Source organism: Pygocentrus nattereri, chromosome 11 (assembly GCF_015220715.1).
Source record: "Pygocentrus nattereri isolate fPygNat1 chromosome 11, fPygNat1.pri, whole genome shotgun sequence".
NCBI classification, from domain to species: Eukaryota; Metazoa; Chordata; class Actinopteri; order Characiformes; family Serrasalmidae; genus Pygocentrus; species Pygocentrus nattereri.
In genome coordinates, this window is record NC_051221.1 from 38,738,323 (window position 1) to 38,755,449 (window position 17,127).

Genomic DNA, 17,127 nt, shown 5'->3' on the forward strand with positions numbered 1-17,127 from the left:
GATTAGCTCAGGTTAGAGTTTCTCTCCGCCATCGTCGTTCACCTGGTGTCCCTGTCTTCTTTGTACAGGAAGCGACCTGGTGTGAGAGCGTGTGTGAGTGCAGCAGGAACGGGCAGCGGCGGGCTCGCTGGGGCAGTTGTTGATTTGGTGTGTGTGGTGATCAGTGGTTTTCTGGGGTGTCGTTTACACACTCATACACAGGAATGGAAAAGTCTGCATCATTCATGAGCTGCCTCCTAACCTTCATCAAACATGCAGCACCAGCGCTGCGGTGGCCCACACACACACACACACACACACACACACACACACACACACACACACAGAGGGCCATTAACAGCTGGTATTACGGCTCAAGTGAAGTCAAACAGCAAAATCTAAGTGAAGCTATGTAAGGAAATGTATTTCAAACAAAAGAGGACAAATTGGGTACAGTGTAAACCCAAACTATCAGAAACAGTTAACCGGTTATGCTAGTTGAAAAAAATAATCAAAGAAGTTCATCCAAAAAATGCTGTAAATCTATTTGTAACACTTGCATATAAATAGTTTTTTTTTAAAGAATAACAGCTCATGCATTATGGAAAACATTATTTCTCTAATATTATTAATAATAGTTTTATTTTTAGGTCTGTTATTATTCATAGTATAGCAATGATATTTCTTGTATATGTAAAATCCACTTTCAACTACTTACATTGTGAGAAAAGTAAAGAAAATTCTTGAAAGTGGTCCATAATGCATTCATTTACAATGAAATCTTTCAATTAGTCACAACAAACTAGGGCTGCAAAAAAGGTCTCACATTCTCTGGATAGTCCAACGTGTTGGGTTTTGGTTTAAGGTTAAGGTTAGGCTACGGATTAGAGCCAGGTTTAGATATAGGAAAATTATGGTCAATGTAGTAGATATTTAGTTGAATGTAACTTGAAAGGAAATGAAGTATCTAATGTGGTCTATCCAAATAAAGTGTTACCAAAACAAATACTTTGATATTCCCCTATTCATGTAAATGAATTGACTTGTAAGCAATTAATGGGCTTAAAATGTGGAACATAAATGTGAAAAGCTGTAACAATAATGTAATAATGTTTCGCAACCCTCCGACAAACTGAGGTAACATTCACCAAGTGCTCAATTACCACCATGTGGCACTTTGTTTAAGCTCATAATTTTAAGCCACACAGACCAATCAGTGATCACTAAAAGTAACTGATATAATAATAATAATAAATATGTAGATTAACATTACAGCTCTTTAGGCTGCAGCATCATTTAACCAGTTTAATGTTTTAACCCGCTGGTTCACTAGACCAGCTCTATGTAAATAGGTTTACAAAACAAACGTTTTTGTGTGAAAATAATGTCTACAAAAGGAGTTGTATTTTAAGCTAATTAAACAGTTATGCCTTATGAGTTGGCTAATGTATGGTAATGCAGGACAAGCTGCCAGATGGTCAACAGGTGTTTAAAGTAGCTGCTAAATACTTCTAATTAATTTAAGCTGATATTCCAGTGACTTGCGTTACTAATGTAACACGATGAGATTCAGTGATGCTTGTAAATAAACTAACATCACTTACAGTGTGAACTGCACATACTCAGGGAGTACCTGGGTCTGTCACAACACCATCACAAAGGGAAAACTACTGTGTACTACGAGACTGAAGTTGGCTCGCTATTTGCCAGCTTGTTCAATTTTCTGTTCCATCTTCAAAGCAGTGCAGTTACACTGTGGCTCCTGTTAGAAGCCAACAGCTTCAGAACAGACACCGTGCCATCGTTTCTGCTGGTTGAAGGTAATGTTGTGGCTCCGTGGAAAAGCCAAGTCAGACATCCATATGTTTAACTTTATCCTTCGTTTTAAGAAAATGCTCCCAGACTTCACTTCTTTTTCAACTTTAAGCCATAACTGTTCCTTTTCTTTCAGTGTGAGCTCACATATGCACGGCTCTCCAAGCGCACTGCTGCAGTCTTTCAGGTTAGGTTATTAACTCACTCTAGGCTGGACAACACACTGACAATGTAAACAAAACATTGACAGTGGAAAAACCCATTTTCATTCGTGAACATTGCTAATAACAAACAAAAATACTTTGTCACTGGGACATTTAAATAATAGCTGATTAATAATGTGGATACTTCAATTAAAAACAAAGTGGAAAAAAATCAGGGATGCACTGGTCTTACAAACATAATTATATGCCAATATCTGATATTTTTCATCTGCCTCTACAGTTGCCAATGCATAAATACTTACAAAATTTTACGATAATTACCAATATTATATTATATTATAAAATGTACCTCTGCAAGAAAAGGTGATGTTGGCAGCAACCAGGGGCTGCAGAGCTGCCTGGAACAAAACTACCAATTTACACTACCAATTTTCACTTCATAATGAACGCGATCATACAGACTGGGGTGACCGTGTGTTTGGACAGCAATACGTTTTACAGATGCAGACAATCCATTTCTCATAAACACCAGCCTCCACTGTCTGTATTCTTCTCCTTCTCCTCTCATCTCTCTGTGCTCACCCCAGTCACCCTCCTTCCTTATTGAACTCTTAGATAACGACTTCCGTCCAGCAGTAGCTGCTCTTTTTCAAACCGAGGACAGCTATGCTTAACTGTGAGGTAACAGCTTTAATCAGTCTGAGGGAACGAGGCCTGCGTTATGTAACTGGATGGACACCCACGTCAACGCTACAGCAAAATCTCAGCAAAAAAAATCTGCATCAGGAAAAAGAAAGGCGGCTACCGTAAATCAGTCCTTACTTGTTTAATATGCAGAATCTAAGCACTGATATTATATATATATATATATATAAAATCAGAACATGTTCCAGTTGAGCAGACTTGATCACAGACGTCCACCACAGGCCTCCGAGACACTAGCGTTTACACAGCAGGTAAAAGTGGCCCCAATCCGATCTTTTCCCTCATATGTGACACAGATGTGTCGTAGCTGTGACGGAATAACGTGCCCTTTTTACAGTGAACTCAAGCACATTGTGGGTGAAGAGTCCAGCTGTCAACCACTGTAACTTCTAATAATCGCTCCTGCGATGCTGGCGAAGACAAAACCGAAAGCTCTGTGAGCGACTGCCGTTCTCTGGCCGTCATGATTGTTTACCTCTGGATGAGCCACGTGAAGCATTGTTCTCCTGCGCATGCGGGTCGGTTTAGGACCTGATCTGTTCAGACTAATGTCCCATATGTCAGTATTCAGTTCACACAACACAAAAAGTACAGCAGTGAATCACTGAGTTTTCCCCTCATTTCCCCCCCGCTTAAAAGGTGTGGTCCCTCAAAATGTTATGGTCTCTGCAGCCAGTTGGCTTAGCCTGACTGCATGAGAACTGAGATGGTGGGTATTTTTCCCTCAAGACCTGAAAGTGCTTCATCTGAAACTGATGCTTTGGTCTGAGAACATCCTAATATGTACCACCATACAACTCTTCTGTACAGGCATATTATTATATGTCTGCAGCACTGGCCATGTTCAACTAGTGCAGCTCAACAGTTGTGACTGCTTATGACGCTCGCATCTATGCTAGTTAGAAGAAATATCATTTTTAGTAAGTCATCACATCACGTATGGGATAAGCCCCTCCCCTTCCACTGTATGCTAGTTTGAATGTGGTTTCCATGAAAAGTGGTAAATGAAAGACAATCAGAAGAAGCCAATAGGAGCAGAGATGCAGTGTTTCAAATGACTATTTTTTTAAGTTTTATGATACTGTATAAAACTGGATACTCTCTTATTATATTCCAGGTTGATTGAGCATATAAGGCCTAAACTGCGTGTGGGCCAAGTAAGTGAAGATAATGGAGTCAGACTACAGTGTGAGCTTACTGGACTTTGATGCATCTTAATTCAGGCTGCAGGGACCCCCAGTAGGCGGATTTTACCAGACTACAAATAAATACAACCAAAACAACAACACAATAGATCTCTTGAGCCAATACAAATAGAGCATACATATGTGAGTGAGTCAGTCAGAGAGAGGAAGAGAGAGAGACCAACAAATGTGAGGTTTCAGTGAACTGCTCTGTGTGTGTTTATTCAAGATTGGAAGTGGCCCAAGATAGACTTCCATTGTGCTGCTGAATTGGCCGAAATACAGACAGACTGAGTGGTGTAAGCATTAGGCCCTCAAAGCCAACAGTGCATTCCTCTGCGCAAGAGAAACCACATCCTATTACTTTAATAGCTGAATTACACAACCTGCCTTAAGCAAATAATCCCTGAAAGACAATGAAAACAAGTATTCTGCCTCACCATCACACAAACAGACACAACATCTGCCCATTTCTCTGGGTGAAGGTCCAGCTCACCCACCCCTCCCCACATTCTCTGGAGTCCACCCTGCGGCCTCCACTTCAGGAACACCCAACAATCACAGCCCGTTGCCTCAGCAACAAAGATTTGTAGTCAAGATGCCAAACATTGCTCGAGTTGCTGACAGGAACATCGGTTCCGTAACACGGACAACACAGTTGTTTATCTATATTCAGGGTGCTTGAGGCTAAAAATATCCCAGAATGAATAAATCAGAATTAGATTCAGTGGTTCAAACTAAAGCATTCTGGTATAAGTAAAAAAAAAAGTACAGCTTCCTTCTGAAAGGCAATAATAACAAAGTCCAATGTTTTTTGAGTTAACAGTGGAATGAATGAAAATGCCAGTAAGGCAAACTCCAAAAGTTGTTCAAAACTTTGGAATCAACATTCAGTTTAAAATCAATATTTAACAACATAAAACCAATTTAAATCTAATATGTTGTAAGTATAATTGAACATTTATTTTAAACAGTTAATATGATAACAGAGAATGCACCGATCCAATATTAGGTATCCAGTATCAGCAGAAAATGTCATGAATCTAGTCTGATTTGTCACACCTTTACACTGTGGTGTGAGGCTGTTAGCTGTTCAGTTCTTCCTGTGGGGTAGAGAAGTGCTTTTGTGTAGTTTGACTAGTTTTGAAAGTTTAATGAATGTTGTTTTTAACGGAAATAAAAAGCTTCAATTAAACGTCTCTCATTTTGAAGATTAACGGATTTAAAGAAAAAAGTTACAACAGGGTGGCTTCGTAGTAAAAGAGTGCGAGTACTAGACTGGCCTGCCTGCAGTCCAGACCGGTCTCCCATTGAAAATGTGTGGCGCATTATGAAGCACAAAATATGACAACGGAGACCCCGGACTGCTGAGCAACTGAAGTTGTACATCAAGCAAGAATGTGAAAGAATTCCACCTACAAAGCTTCAACTATTAGTGTCCTCAGTTCCCAAACGCTTATTGAGTGTTAAAAGGAAAGGTGATGTAACACAGTGGTAAACACGCCCCTGTCCCAACTTCTTTGGAACGTGTTGCAGGCTTCAGATTCAAAATGAGTGAATATTTGCAAAAAACAATAAAGTTTATCCGTTTGAACATTAAATATCTTGTCTTTGTAGTGTATTCAATTGAATATAGGTTGAAAAGGATTTGCAAATCATCGTATTCTGTTATTTATGTTTTACACAACGTCCCAACTTCACTGGAATTGGGGTTGTAAAAAGTAATACATTTTAGAGGGGTTCAGACTGATGGGTTGTACATCACTCTATAATATTTGGGAAATCTGTGCAACAAAGTGTGTAAGTGATAATAGTAGTGCGGCAATTAGGGATGAACAATGAATCATCTTTATATCGAAAGAGTTGCAATTTTCAAATCACAATAGTTAAATTTTAATTATACCTTACATCTTTCAATGCTGTCTTAGCAAGTTTTAAGTGGGGAAATGTAAATTTGTGAACTGGCAGGCCGACTCATTTATTCACAGTTCACGCTTCAAGCTGGAAAAGACAGATGTGCATGTCTTTTTGGAAACATTTTAAGTCACATTTAAAATCACAACAAAATACTGGCCAGCAAAATCTAAAATAGAAATTTTCCCCAAATTATTCAGCCCTAATAGTAATAATTACAGATTGCCCCCAAAGCAACCGTCAAATCCTCTGGATGATAATTGAACATTAAATATTACACAAAATAGAAGATGACTGTGTTCACTGAGAGGAAAGCAATAATCAGCAGGTGGAGGCTAGTTACGCTGGGTGGGGCCCTGCTTTGGGGTATTTCCTGACATCACTCTCACACACGCGCACACACACACACACACACACACCTGCAAACACACCTACAAACATGCGCACACAGCAGAGAAAATGTACACTCCTCCTCCACCTACTAATGTTCAAAACCACATAAATAACTCCACCTTCATTTCTCTGTTTGTCGTTTACTTTCTGGTCTCCATACAAAACACTGCATGTGTATTGTGTGAGGTCTCCACACCTTCATGTAGGTAAAGAGGTGAATTAAAAGCCCTGCCCAGGCTTACCAGGCTTACTTGCTCTATTTGTGTGGTCTATCTGACTGTGATTCAGCTCAGCACTCAAGAATGAACGTTTCTCCTAGACTGGCTGCCTAAAAATAAGGCTCAGGTGACCATTAGCTAATGGCCCGGATGTGCAGTTTATAGCGGCCACTCACATGGCGCAAGCTCAAGGTTGCCATCCCAAGTTAATTCCAAATTTGGGGACAGTGCGGACAACAGAAACAGGAGACCCACATCTTGTGATATAGGACTGACCGGAGGCAAAGCCAAGTACTTGTTATAAAAGAACAGCTCTGTCTCCAACATTTAGCTGAAACTATACAGTAATTTGCCATAGTGATGTATTTCAGATACAGGCTCTGCAACAGAGCTTAACATTCACAGACACACTTCAGGTTACTAAACCAGGGCTAATCAACTGGCGGAAAGCAGTCCACAATTAAAGTGGACAAAGCACTTAAAAAAAAGCCCAGTAACAAAAACAAAACGCTTGTATGCCAGCAACACACACTACCATGAACCAGCATGGCTTCTGTAGCAGTCCTGTGTTACAGTCTATCCAAATCACATAGATAAACAACTCTAGCCAAAGGCAGCTCATCAGAACAGAGACTGGACAGTCTGACTCACTGCATTTTTCTTCTTGGAAAAAGAGTCACATTTAAAATCACAACCACAATATTGGTCAGAAAAAAGGCAAACTTCTCCAATTTTTTCAGCCCTAATAGTGATGACCACACATTACAAAAAAGAAATGATCTGATCCAGCTGACTGCAGGGCGAGACATCAGGAAAGCCGAGGGCGAAAACAGAGTGTGTAAATACGAAGTGTGTTTTTCTCTCCGTTTCAAACTTCAAAACTCGCTGACATCCAGTTCTAAGGACAAATAAAATAAACCCATAGCCCATTCCCTGAAATCACGACCTATTCTTAATGAGTGTGAAACAGCAATGTCATTTAAAAATCATTAGATTAAAAAATTATATTCAAAATAAAGCTTCAATGTACTTGATGCATCTTTTTATTTCATTAGATGCTCTGGGTAATCATTAAGGGTTAAGCAGTCAAAGGTAATAGTTGACGCCATTCATTTCTGTTCTTTTGTTTGTTATCTGGACTTTTTTTTAAGTAAGAACTTTGACGTAAGTGGACCTTCGCAAGTTTTAGTTGAAACCCACTGCACTAAACTATTCAAGCACAATGATTCTCAGATAAGATAATGCAGAAAGAGAAAATGCAGAAAGTATCCTTCAAAATCTGCTAGCATATCTTTACATGTCAGCATGTTCATCAGCTATTCTGCTAACAAATATATCTATAGCCATATATCTAAATATGTATATTTCTTAATCAATCTTAATCAATATTAAACATTTTGGCTGCACCATAGCGTAGTGTTGATTGAACAGGGGTCTCCCTTGAATAAGGGAGAATAACCCTAAACAGGATTTCCACTGTAAAAATAAAGGGAATCAACAAGAACTGGAGAAAAGGCATCTGACAGAGCAATGCTGACGATGCGCTGCGGATTTCAGAGGCAGCCTAAAACAGACAGTATCAGCAAATATATGGGGTTAAGTCAGTGTGAACAATATACTGGGCTATAAGGAAAACACTGACTGTGAGAAAATGCTACTGGTAATATGTGTTGGTGGTAGTCCAGATCATCAACAGGGCTTTAAAATTTCACAAAGTATAGCTGCCATAAAACTTAGCTTGCACACAACACAGAACTGAATCTTTAACCTCTACAGTGACAACACGCACTATTGCTTATAAAAATACCTCAAGGTTTTGAACTGTGCACCTTCTCCATACACTGTAACTCAAGCCCTGAAAGCAATCTGAAGCCTCAAATTAACAGTGCACGGCACAGCTCGGGTGAAGCAGAACAGTGCAGACATTTGCCTACCCAAGATTAACCAAGTGCACTGCACAAACCTTTCCTTTACACTAAGCTTATTTCAGAACAAGTAAAATCACATCTGCTCAGATTGATTCTGCTTGGTTTTGACATTCTAACCCATTCAGAGGAGTTTCCCATAACTAGCAACCCATCTTCTACACCACAGACTGAAAACAACATGTGACCTACACACAATTGGTGAATGAAGCACACAAGCATTAGTTACATATGAAGAGAATGGAGCACAATCCTCTACAACACCTATTTAATTCAGTCCAAACAGCCTATTGCTGGACAGTGTCATTAGGACCAAACTTCATCAGTGACCACTTTACTACCAGCCATCTAACAGATGACCAACCACCTCATCATATCAATTCGATGCCCAGTCATTTACTGCTAATCACCTGCAAGATGACCAGACATCTACTTTTTGTGTATTAGCTGACCAGACATAAACAGTCAATTGTTACCGATTATATAGTTGAGTCTAGTTTCCAGTCCGGTATTCTGTGACTAAAGGTGGATCAGACACTAGATGCCAAGTCAGCACTGTTAACAGTTCAATTAACTACAAGTGTTTACAAAATTTAGGACCAAAAACTTGATTTAAAGTCCATCCTTGAAGGCCTCCGATCTTTCAGATGTATCTACCACTAAATCACGCACTAGGTGACCAGTCATGATCATGACTACAGAACCGCCGTCAGCTTTACTGTTAGTTATTTATGAATATGGACAAAGAAGAAGACAGTGCCATAGAGAGCACAGTCCAACAGAAGATCCATTACTGCCACTCTAAACTGAACCCTTCCCCGCTCTGCCGAGCAGCGTGTGTTAGTAGTGTTAGTGCAACTTAAACACACACACAGACGGAAAGCTACTGAACGGCTTCACACACACACAAGACTCAAGAAGGTAATATGTTAAGCAATGTTAACAGCATTCAAGAAACAGCCACCTCAGAACAGAGAAGAGGAAAAAAAACTCGAGCGAACACAATCAAAACACAATCCTAGGAAATACAGGATATAGTTAAAAAAGGTTGACTCACCTTCTTCTGGTACCACACCACGGCATCACGCACTTTGGAAGCCATTTACATGTCAGGAGTCACCGCATGGGTCATTTTAGGCTACAAACAGAGAGCAGGGGGGTGTGGGAGGGAGAGAAGAAAAGGAGAGGAGATCGTCAGTCAGTGTGCTGTAGAGTGAGGCTCTCGGTGAGCTTATAAACCAGGCTGCGACCTGCTGGGAGGGTGTGTCTAACGCACCATGTCACACAAGCCCTCATTAATAGTGTAGTCTAACTCGTCCTCCAAATCTAGTGCTGGGTTGGACATACTGCATGTATCAGTACAAACCATATTTGTGCCAAACAATATTATTATTTATTATTTTTTTAATTTTAGCAGCATTCATATATAACAACACACACAATGTCTACTGGATGCTTCAGATTGTTCTGAAACAATCTGTAAAAAGTAAATTAAACAGTAAATTTCCTTTCTATGAATCTGGTCTGATTAACAGTTACTATTTAAAATGCAGTAAAATATCCCTTTAGATATACAAACAATAATCTAATCAAAACGTGGGGTTTGTAAGAGATTCTTTTGGTATGGAGTTCCAGCATTAAGAAGCATGGATTCATTCAATTTTATCTGTGCAAATCCAAAGCCATCCTGACCTTTTATCCCCCCCTTGCTAGTTCATGTTCCTGGTTATATTAAGCATGATTCATATCATATCATAATTTAAATACATACATAATTTAAAAGTTGTCTTTCTGTAATCTCCCACCTACATGCAACAACTTTTGATGCAAACTACATGCTATAATTTGAGCCGTCATTGGTGACTGATCATTTTTTTTCTGAAGGATGTGTGAGAAAAGTCTGTTAAATGGTGTGAACACAAACCACCAGCTCTTACAGGAAACACACACCAGTGAATGTAAACACCCGCATTTCAATGTGCTTTATTTTTTGACTACTGCAGACAAAGAAAAGCACCCATGCAGCTCCTGCCATTCAAAAACACACAGAAGTACACAGTGACACACACAAGTCACATCTGCACACAGCAAACCTGCAAGCCTGCAAGCCAAACCACAATCGCACAAGAATGTGTTCATGTGAAAGTGCATGTGAATTTTGTACAAGAGCATCATTAACATCATAAATCAGATTTACTGATACCAACATTGAGAAATTTAGAAACTTTATATATATTAGGGTTACACTATTTGGATATCCTGATGAAGATATACGAAGCTAGTACCACAATGGAAGAAAGTGCCCATCGTTTCAATCCACAGTAAGTAAAGCACAATAATAGTTTGAAACTAACTAGATCTAATTAAGGGCTTAGTAAAGAGTTCACACACAAATGTGATCAAAAGCATATGCATAATAGGTCCAACCCAGACCAGAAGACTATGGATGTTTGGATGACTAACAAAGATAATGGACTGAAACTCTGTTCAAGATGCCAAAAATAAATAGAAAACATGTTATTGTGTTGCGCATTTGTTATTGTAAGTAATTATACACAGCAGAGGCTACAACGATCGACCATGTAAAAACTAAAAAAGGTATGTTCACGTATCTGTTATTACTTTGCTCATGTTTCTGGCTCCTCTGTCCGGGTCTCTGCACACTCAAGTGCTGGTGGTGATATCAGTTTCTCAGTAAAATGGTGAGAAACTACAACTACTTTAGCTATGCGGGACATCTAACACACAGATATAGATAAAAACCATGCCACTAATGATGTCTTTAGCACATTATATGGAAGAATCACACCTCAAGACAAAAAAAGAAAGAGCACTCTCTCTCATGTGCCGCTTAAGTGACCAGTCATTAACCAGAAGCCACCTGTGGCTATAGCACCTACTCAGAGAACAGACACACGCCTAATAGTGTGACTATCATTCATGTCACTTGAAGACACTAAAGATCTTTGGAATGTATCACAATAATTAGATAAACTGCAGTGTCATCTGAGATCTTGCTGAGTCGCTCATCATTATATGGACAGGTTTTTATTTTTAAAGATTATTTTGCTGCAAGAAGCACACATACACTATTCCCAAAAGCATTCACTCACCCATCCGAATCACTGAACTCAGATGTTGCAGTCACTTCCATGGTGTATAAAGCCGAGCCCCTAGCCCTGCAGACTGCTTCTACAGACATTAGTGAAAGAATGGGTCGCTCTCAGGAGCTCAGTGAATTCCAGCGTGGTACAATGCAAATCATCTAATGCAGTGGTGTAAAGCACTGCCACTGGACTCTAGAGCAGCAGAGACGTGTTCTCTGGACTGACAAATCATGTTTCTCCATCTGGCAATCTGATGGACAAGTCTGGGTTTGCCGGTTGCCAGGAGATGGTACTTGTCTGACTGCATTGTGCAGTGTAAAGTTTGGTGGAGGGGGGATTATGGTGTAGAGTTGTTTTTCAGGATTTGGCCTCGGCCCATTAGTTCCAGTGAAAGGAGCTCTTAATGCTTCAGCACCAAGAGATTTTGGACAATTTCATGCTCCCAACTTTATGGGAACAGTTTGGGGACGGCCCCTTCCTGTTCCAATGTGACTGTGCACCAGTGCACAAAGCAGGTCCATAAAGTGTCCTGACCTCAACCCCATAGAACACCTTATGGGGAGTGGAGACTGCAAGCCAGGCCTTCCCATCCAACGTCACTGTCTGACCTCACAAATGCATTTCTTGAAGAACAGTCAAAAATTCCCATAAACACACTCCTAAACCTTGTGGCCATCCCAGAAGAGTTAAAGCTGTTACAGCTACAAACGGTGAGTCGACATTATATTAAACCCTGTGGATTAAGAATGGGATCTCACTCAATTTCATATGCGTGTGAAGGCATACTTTTGGCAATGCAGAGTACATTATATATATATATACACACACATATATACATATATACATACATATATATATCCACACGCACATAATATTGAATTAAAAATCTTTATATGTTTTTATATATTTTATATATATAAAATATTAAAAACATACGATTTTTAATGCAATATTGTGATATCGTATACCGTGGTAAAAGGTTTGGTAATCATAGTAAAGATCATTTTTAATACTAGAACATCCCTCACCTCAGAGTAAGACAATGGATGTAGGAGCAGGATCCCTCTTTTCTTAGAACTGTACTTATTAGGACTTAACAGTCAAACCTGGTCTGAGAGCAGCATTCTGAGAGGTTTGAGCCAGTTTGGCATGGCGCTGCCATTCTGTTTGAGTGACGGGCATATCGTCTAACACTGCGGGAGCAACAGCTCTACATACTACATACCCCACACACACACACACACACACACACACACACAGAGGAAGGAACGCTTAAACAAGCACAGCACACTATTTTTAGGGACAGGAAACACAGGAAGCTTTTTTCCTTTTTTCTATCTGAGGATGATTCTAGAGAGAAAGAGAGCCCCAGTCTTTCTTTCTTTCTCTGTCTCTCACACACACACACACACACACACACACACGTTTGTCTTGCTATACATATGAGGATGTCCATAGGTTTCTACTGATCTTTTGTGCTACTGTGGCTAAATAACACTATACCTAAATCTACCCTTAAACTCATTATCCAAAAGACAATTTTTCTGCTTTTAGTTTTCAAATAAAAAAGTATTTGCTGTCAAAACAACAAAATTTCATATAATCTTACCATAGTGAGGACATAGGGTCCTCACAAGTATAGCACCACAAGAACACACACACACACACACACACACACACACACACACACCACCTGGCCATGACATGAAAGAAACAGGCCTTACGTCCACCTGTGCTGCTTCCCATCATGCTGAGAGCTAGAGAGACAACACAACAAAGATAAAAACCTCTAAATCTATGTGAGAGTGGAAGAGGAAGGAAGGAGGGGAGAAGAAAGAAAAGAGAAAAAAGGGAGAGAAAAAAGTATGAAAAAAGAAGAGCGAGCAAGAGAGAAGCAACGATCAAGAGTGAGAAACAGTCCAAGAGAAAACACAAAAGACAGAAGAGACAGAAAGAGAGCAAAACAAAAAAAAATAGAAAGGAGAAAGAAAGAAAAAGAGCAAGAAAAAGAGAAAGAAAAAAGACGGCATGAAAGAGAGCAAACTGAACTAGAGAATGAATGAGCGAGAGAGAGAGAGAGAGAGAAATAACAGACTGTTAAGACTGTTAGTGTGATGTATTGTTGTTGTATATCTATGGGCAGGAAGTACACTGGGATTGTCCTCACTGCAGTTCAGCTCTCTCTAATCTAATCTCACTCTCAGAGATCGTCTTTATTCCTTTCTTAGTATCATATATATATATATATATATATATATATATATATATATATATATATATATATATATATATATATATATATATATATATATATACACACACACACACACACACACACACACACACATATATATATATATATATATACACACACACACACACATCTGTAAAATGATATTTGAACTGCAGCCTGTTAGGTCAGATTCTGAATCAGATTGACAGCAAGATTACACTGAAGTCCAAAGCTTTTCAGTCAGCAGCTACGACAATGGAACAACCACCCAGAATCAGCAAGAAACACACATATAGAAAGACCACATGCTGTGAACGTGCTTGACAGACCATCTGAGACAAAATGACTTCAAGATTAATCTGCCAAATATTCAAAAGGTGGAGCTGAACCTCATACTGTGACACTTTTATATCTCTATCTGTATAAATCTACTACTTTTATGGCAGAAGGAATCAACAACGCGAAAGCACTTATGGTGCAATATTCAGGGTGTCTTTGCTTTACTTTTCTCTTTATTTTGCAAAAATGTTGGATGCAAGAAAAATAACACACAAGGCTGATAATACACTCATGCTCTAACTGCTTAAATGAACATTAAACAAATGCAGACACAAATCTGTTATGCATGCAACAGCATGGACACAATGACAAAACCAGCACTGGGCTACGTCAGTCTGCAAGACACTGTTGTTTCTCTTTACACGACACAATCACACGGTGTTGCGAGGTTCAGAATCTGTAAATCTTCCAATATTTGCTTAATATTTTAACATTTTGCACAAACATTGATCACCAACATTTCCAACCTGGCTTCCAAACACACCACACACAGTACTTGCTGTCTCTCAGTGTTAAAGTACATACACATCTGACCACAAAGTACACAAGGATACATACAGCATAGCATTTTCCCAGCACAGAGCGTCTTATCTGGTTTAAGGAGTAGCTGGAATAACCGGCTTTACACACAAAACAGTTGGCTGAGGCTCACGGCTATGACAGGAAGACTAACTTGTTTTTGGTCAGGACCCTCAAGGACCCGCGCAGAGCAGGTACTATTTGGGTGGTGGATCATTCTCAGCACTGCAGTAACACTGACGTGGTAGTGGTGTGTTAGCGTGTGTTGCACTGGTCTGAGTGGATCAGACACAGCAGTGCTGCTGGAGTTTTTGAACACCTCAGTGTCGCTGCTGGACTGAGAATAGTCCACCAACCAAAAATATCCAGCCAATATCCTGTGGATGATCAGCCACTGATGGATGATCACCGAGGATGACCAACACAAACTGTGCAGCAGCAAATGAGCTATTGTCTCTGACTGTACATCTACAAGGTGGACTGACTGTGTTACTGCAGTGCTGAGAATGATCCACCACCCAAATAGTACCTGCTCTATGAGGGTCCATGGGGGTCCTGACCACTGAAGAACAGGGTAAAAGGGGGTAAAAAGTATCAGAGAAACAGATGGACTACAGTCTGTAACTGTAGAACTACAAAGTGCAGCTATACAGTAAGTGGAGCTGATAAGATGGACAATGAGTGTAGAAACAAGTCATAATGTTATGCCTGATTGGGGGGTGGGTGTGTGTGTGGGTGTGTAATTATATGTAGTATGATGTCAAATATGTATGTAACCACACACATATAATGTTTAAAAAAATAAGTTCTAGGAATGCACCAATCATGGTTTCAGTAGCTTATTTTTGGGGCAATTTTTGGAAAAAATATTTTACTATTTAACAGCCAAAGACACTATTTGCTCTTTAATGAACCAAGTTGGCATTTTAAATCTGTAGACAAAAAAAATCAGTTTCCTTTTTATGTATCATGTTTAAGCAACATTCAAAACACAGGGTAAGTGCACTTACCTGCCTCTAGGTGTGTTATAGTTTGACATTTTTACAATATGATAACCAAAACAATATTACAGTCTTACAGTATCATTGCATTAAGCAAGAAAAATACCATTACCTGTATATAAATAATAAGAAACAAACAAAAAACTAAAGATTTATTACCATATTTGAAGTTTTTCTGTGATGTCTAATTTCAGGTGGTTAAAAAATTCAACATATGAGACCAACTCCTCCAAAAAAATCTCATGATATAATGATATCATGTATCCTAATGATACCCGTTTGTCATTATGAGGCAAGTGAAAGAAGACCTGAAATGAAAAACAGGAGGGGAAAAGAAAAAAATGTCCATCACTGATGGCTGGCAGCGTGCAGCTCTGAGACACAGTTAACTCTAGTATACAAATATTAGTATTCTTCTTATTATTAGTTAACCATGCTAAACAGGTTCATAAAACTGTGCGTCATTTTGATGAGAATGATCTGTCACAGGGCTGCCGGATGTTTGCAGAGCTCTCGGACGTCTGCAAGATTTGTCTCTACTGTGTTTCAGGGTGAGTTGGCTACAACAGGCTGAGAACCTCTGCTTTAAATACTACAACTCATAGACGGGAACAGATGGAAATACATTTTAAATTAAGTTATTTTGGAAAAGTGAATTGTAAAGTAATGATCCAATTACACACAGTGACTAACCCAGCTCACAACAGCGAATCTAAATTAAAATAATAAACTGCCCGACCACCAACGGCATGTCAAGCCCCATATGAATCATACTCAAAGAGCTGAGAGCACTGCTGAAAGTGCTTCAATTTGGCATTATTTTGTGATTAAATACGTTTTTTATTACAAATTCTGTTATCAGCATAACATTTTGAATAAGAAGTAGAATCTTACCCACATGGATTTCAGAATTTCTTAGTATTTGGTACAGTCTGTTCCTTTTTTGCTTTAATGACACTCGAGCTGCCATGAACACCGCAAGTCTGCGCAAAGGCCTCTGACGAGTAGCTTAGATCCACCCGAGCATCACCTCACCATCGGTTTCAATGGAAGGATGCTGTTTTTCTTACAACATATAGGATAACTAACACACACACACACACACACACACCTATGCACAAGTCATACTGAGCTTTCAAAAATAATGACCATGCTTCAGACTATTCTGATTCATTTAAAGGACTTCATTTTCCATGAGTCATTGCAGTCTCCCGACTCTGTCCCTGAGCACCTTTCTCAGAAACAGGGCTGAGAACTGTAGGTTAAGCTGTAGAGTCTTACATTTGACAGCTTTAAAGAAGCAGCACAGTGACGCACAGTGTGGGCAACAAGCTGCACGAGCATCTAATGGGAAACAAACAACTGTGTCTTCTGTCATTTTTAAAAACAATACATGACATGTTCACTCACGTATTAATGACGCAAAACAAGTGAAAAAACAACAGAATAATTAAGACGTGTACCTCTAGTGCCTCGCTCAACAACATACCGAGCAAATGCGAACGACACCAGACAGTGGATTATTATAATCCTTAAATGATAAGGCTGATGAGGATATGACCTGTGTTAACAGCAGGGTTAGGAACCTTTTTACCACAATGCCTGACTCACTGTCATTATACAGTCAAAGT

General features: G+C 39.4%; 1 protein-coding gene across 4 annotated transcripts in view; it reads right to left on the reverse strand.

Annotated features, from left to right (window-relative positions):
• Nucleotides 1-17,127, reverse strand: part of LOC108432531 (putative homeodomain transcription factor 2) — a 69,040-nt gene that overhangs the window by 30,981 nt on the left and 20,932 nt on the right. For all 4 annotated transcript variants that reach the window (XM_017706416.2, XM_037542757.1, XM_017706414.2 and 1 more), the window contains exon 2: nucleotides 9,355-9,435. In XM_017706416.2, the coding sequence (XP_017561905.1) occupies nucleotides 9,355-9,399 (45 nt within the window). In that variant the 5' untranslated portion in view covers nucleotides 9,400-9,435. The remainder of the gene's footprint in view (nucleotides 1-9,354; nucleotides 9,436-17,127) is intronic.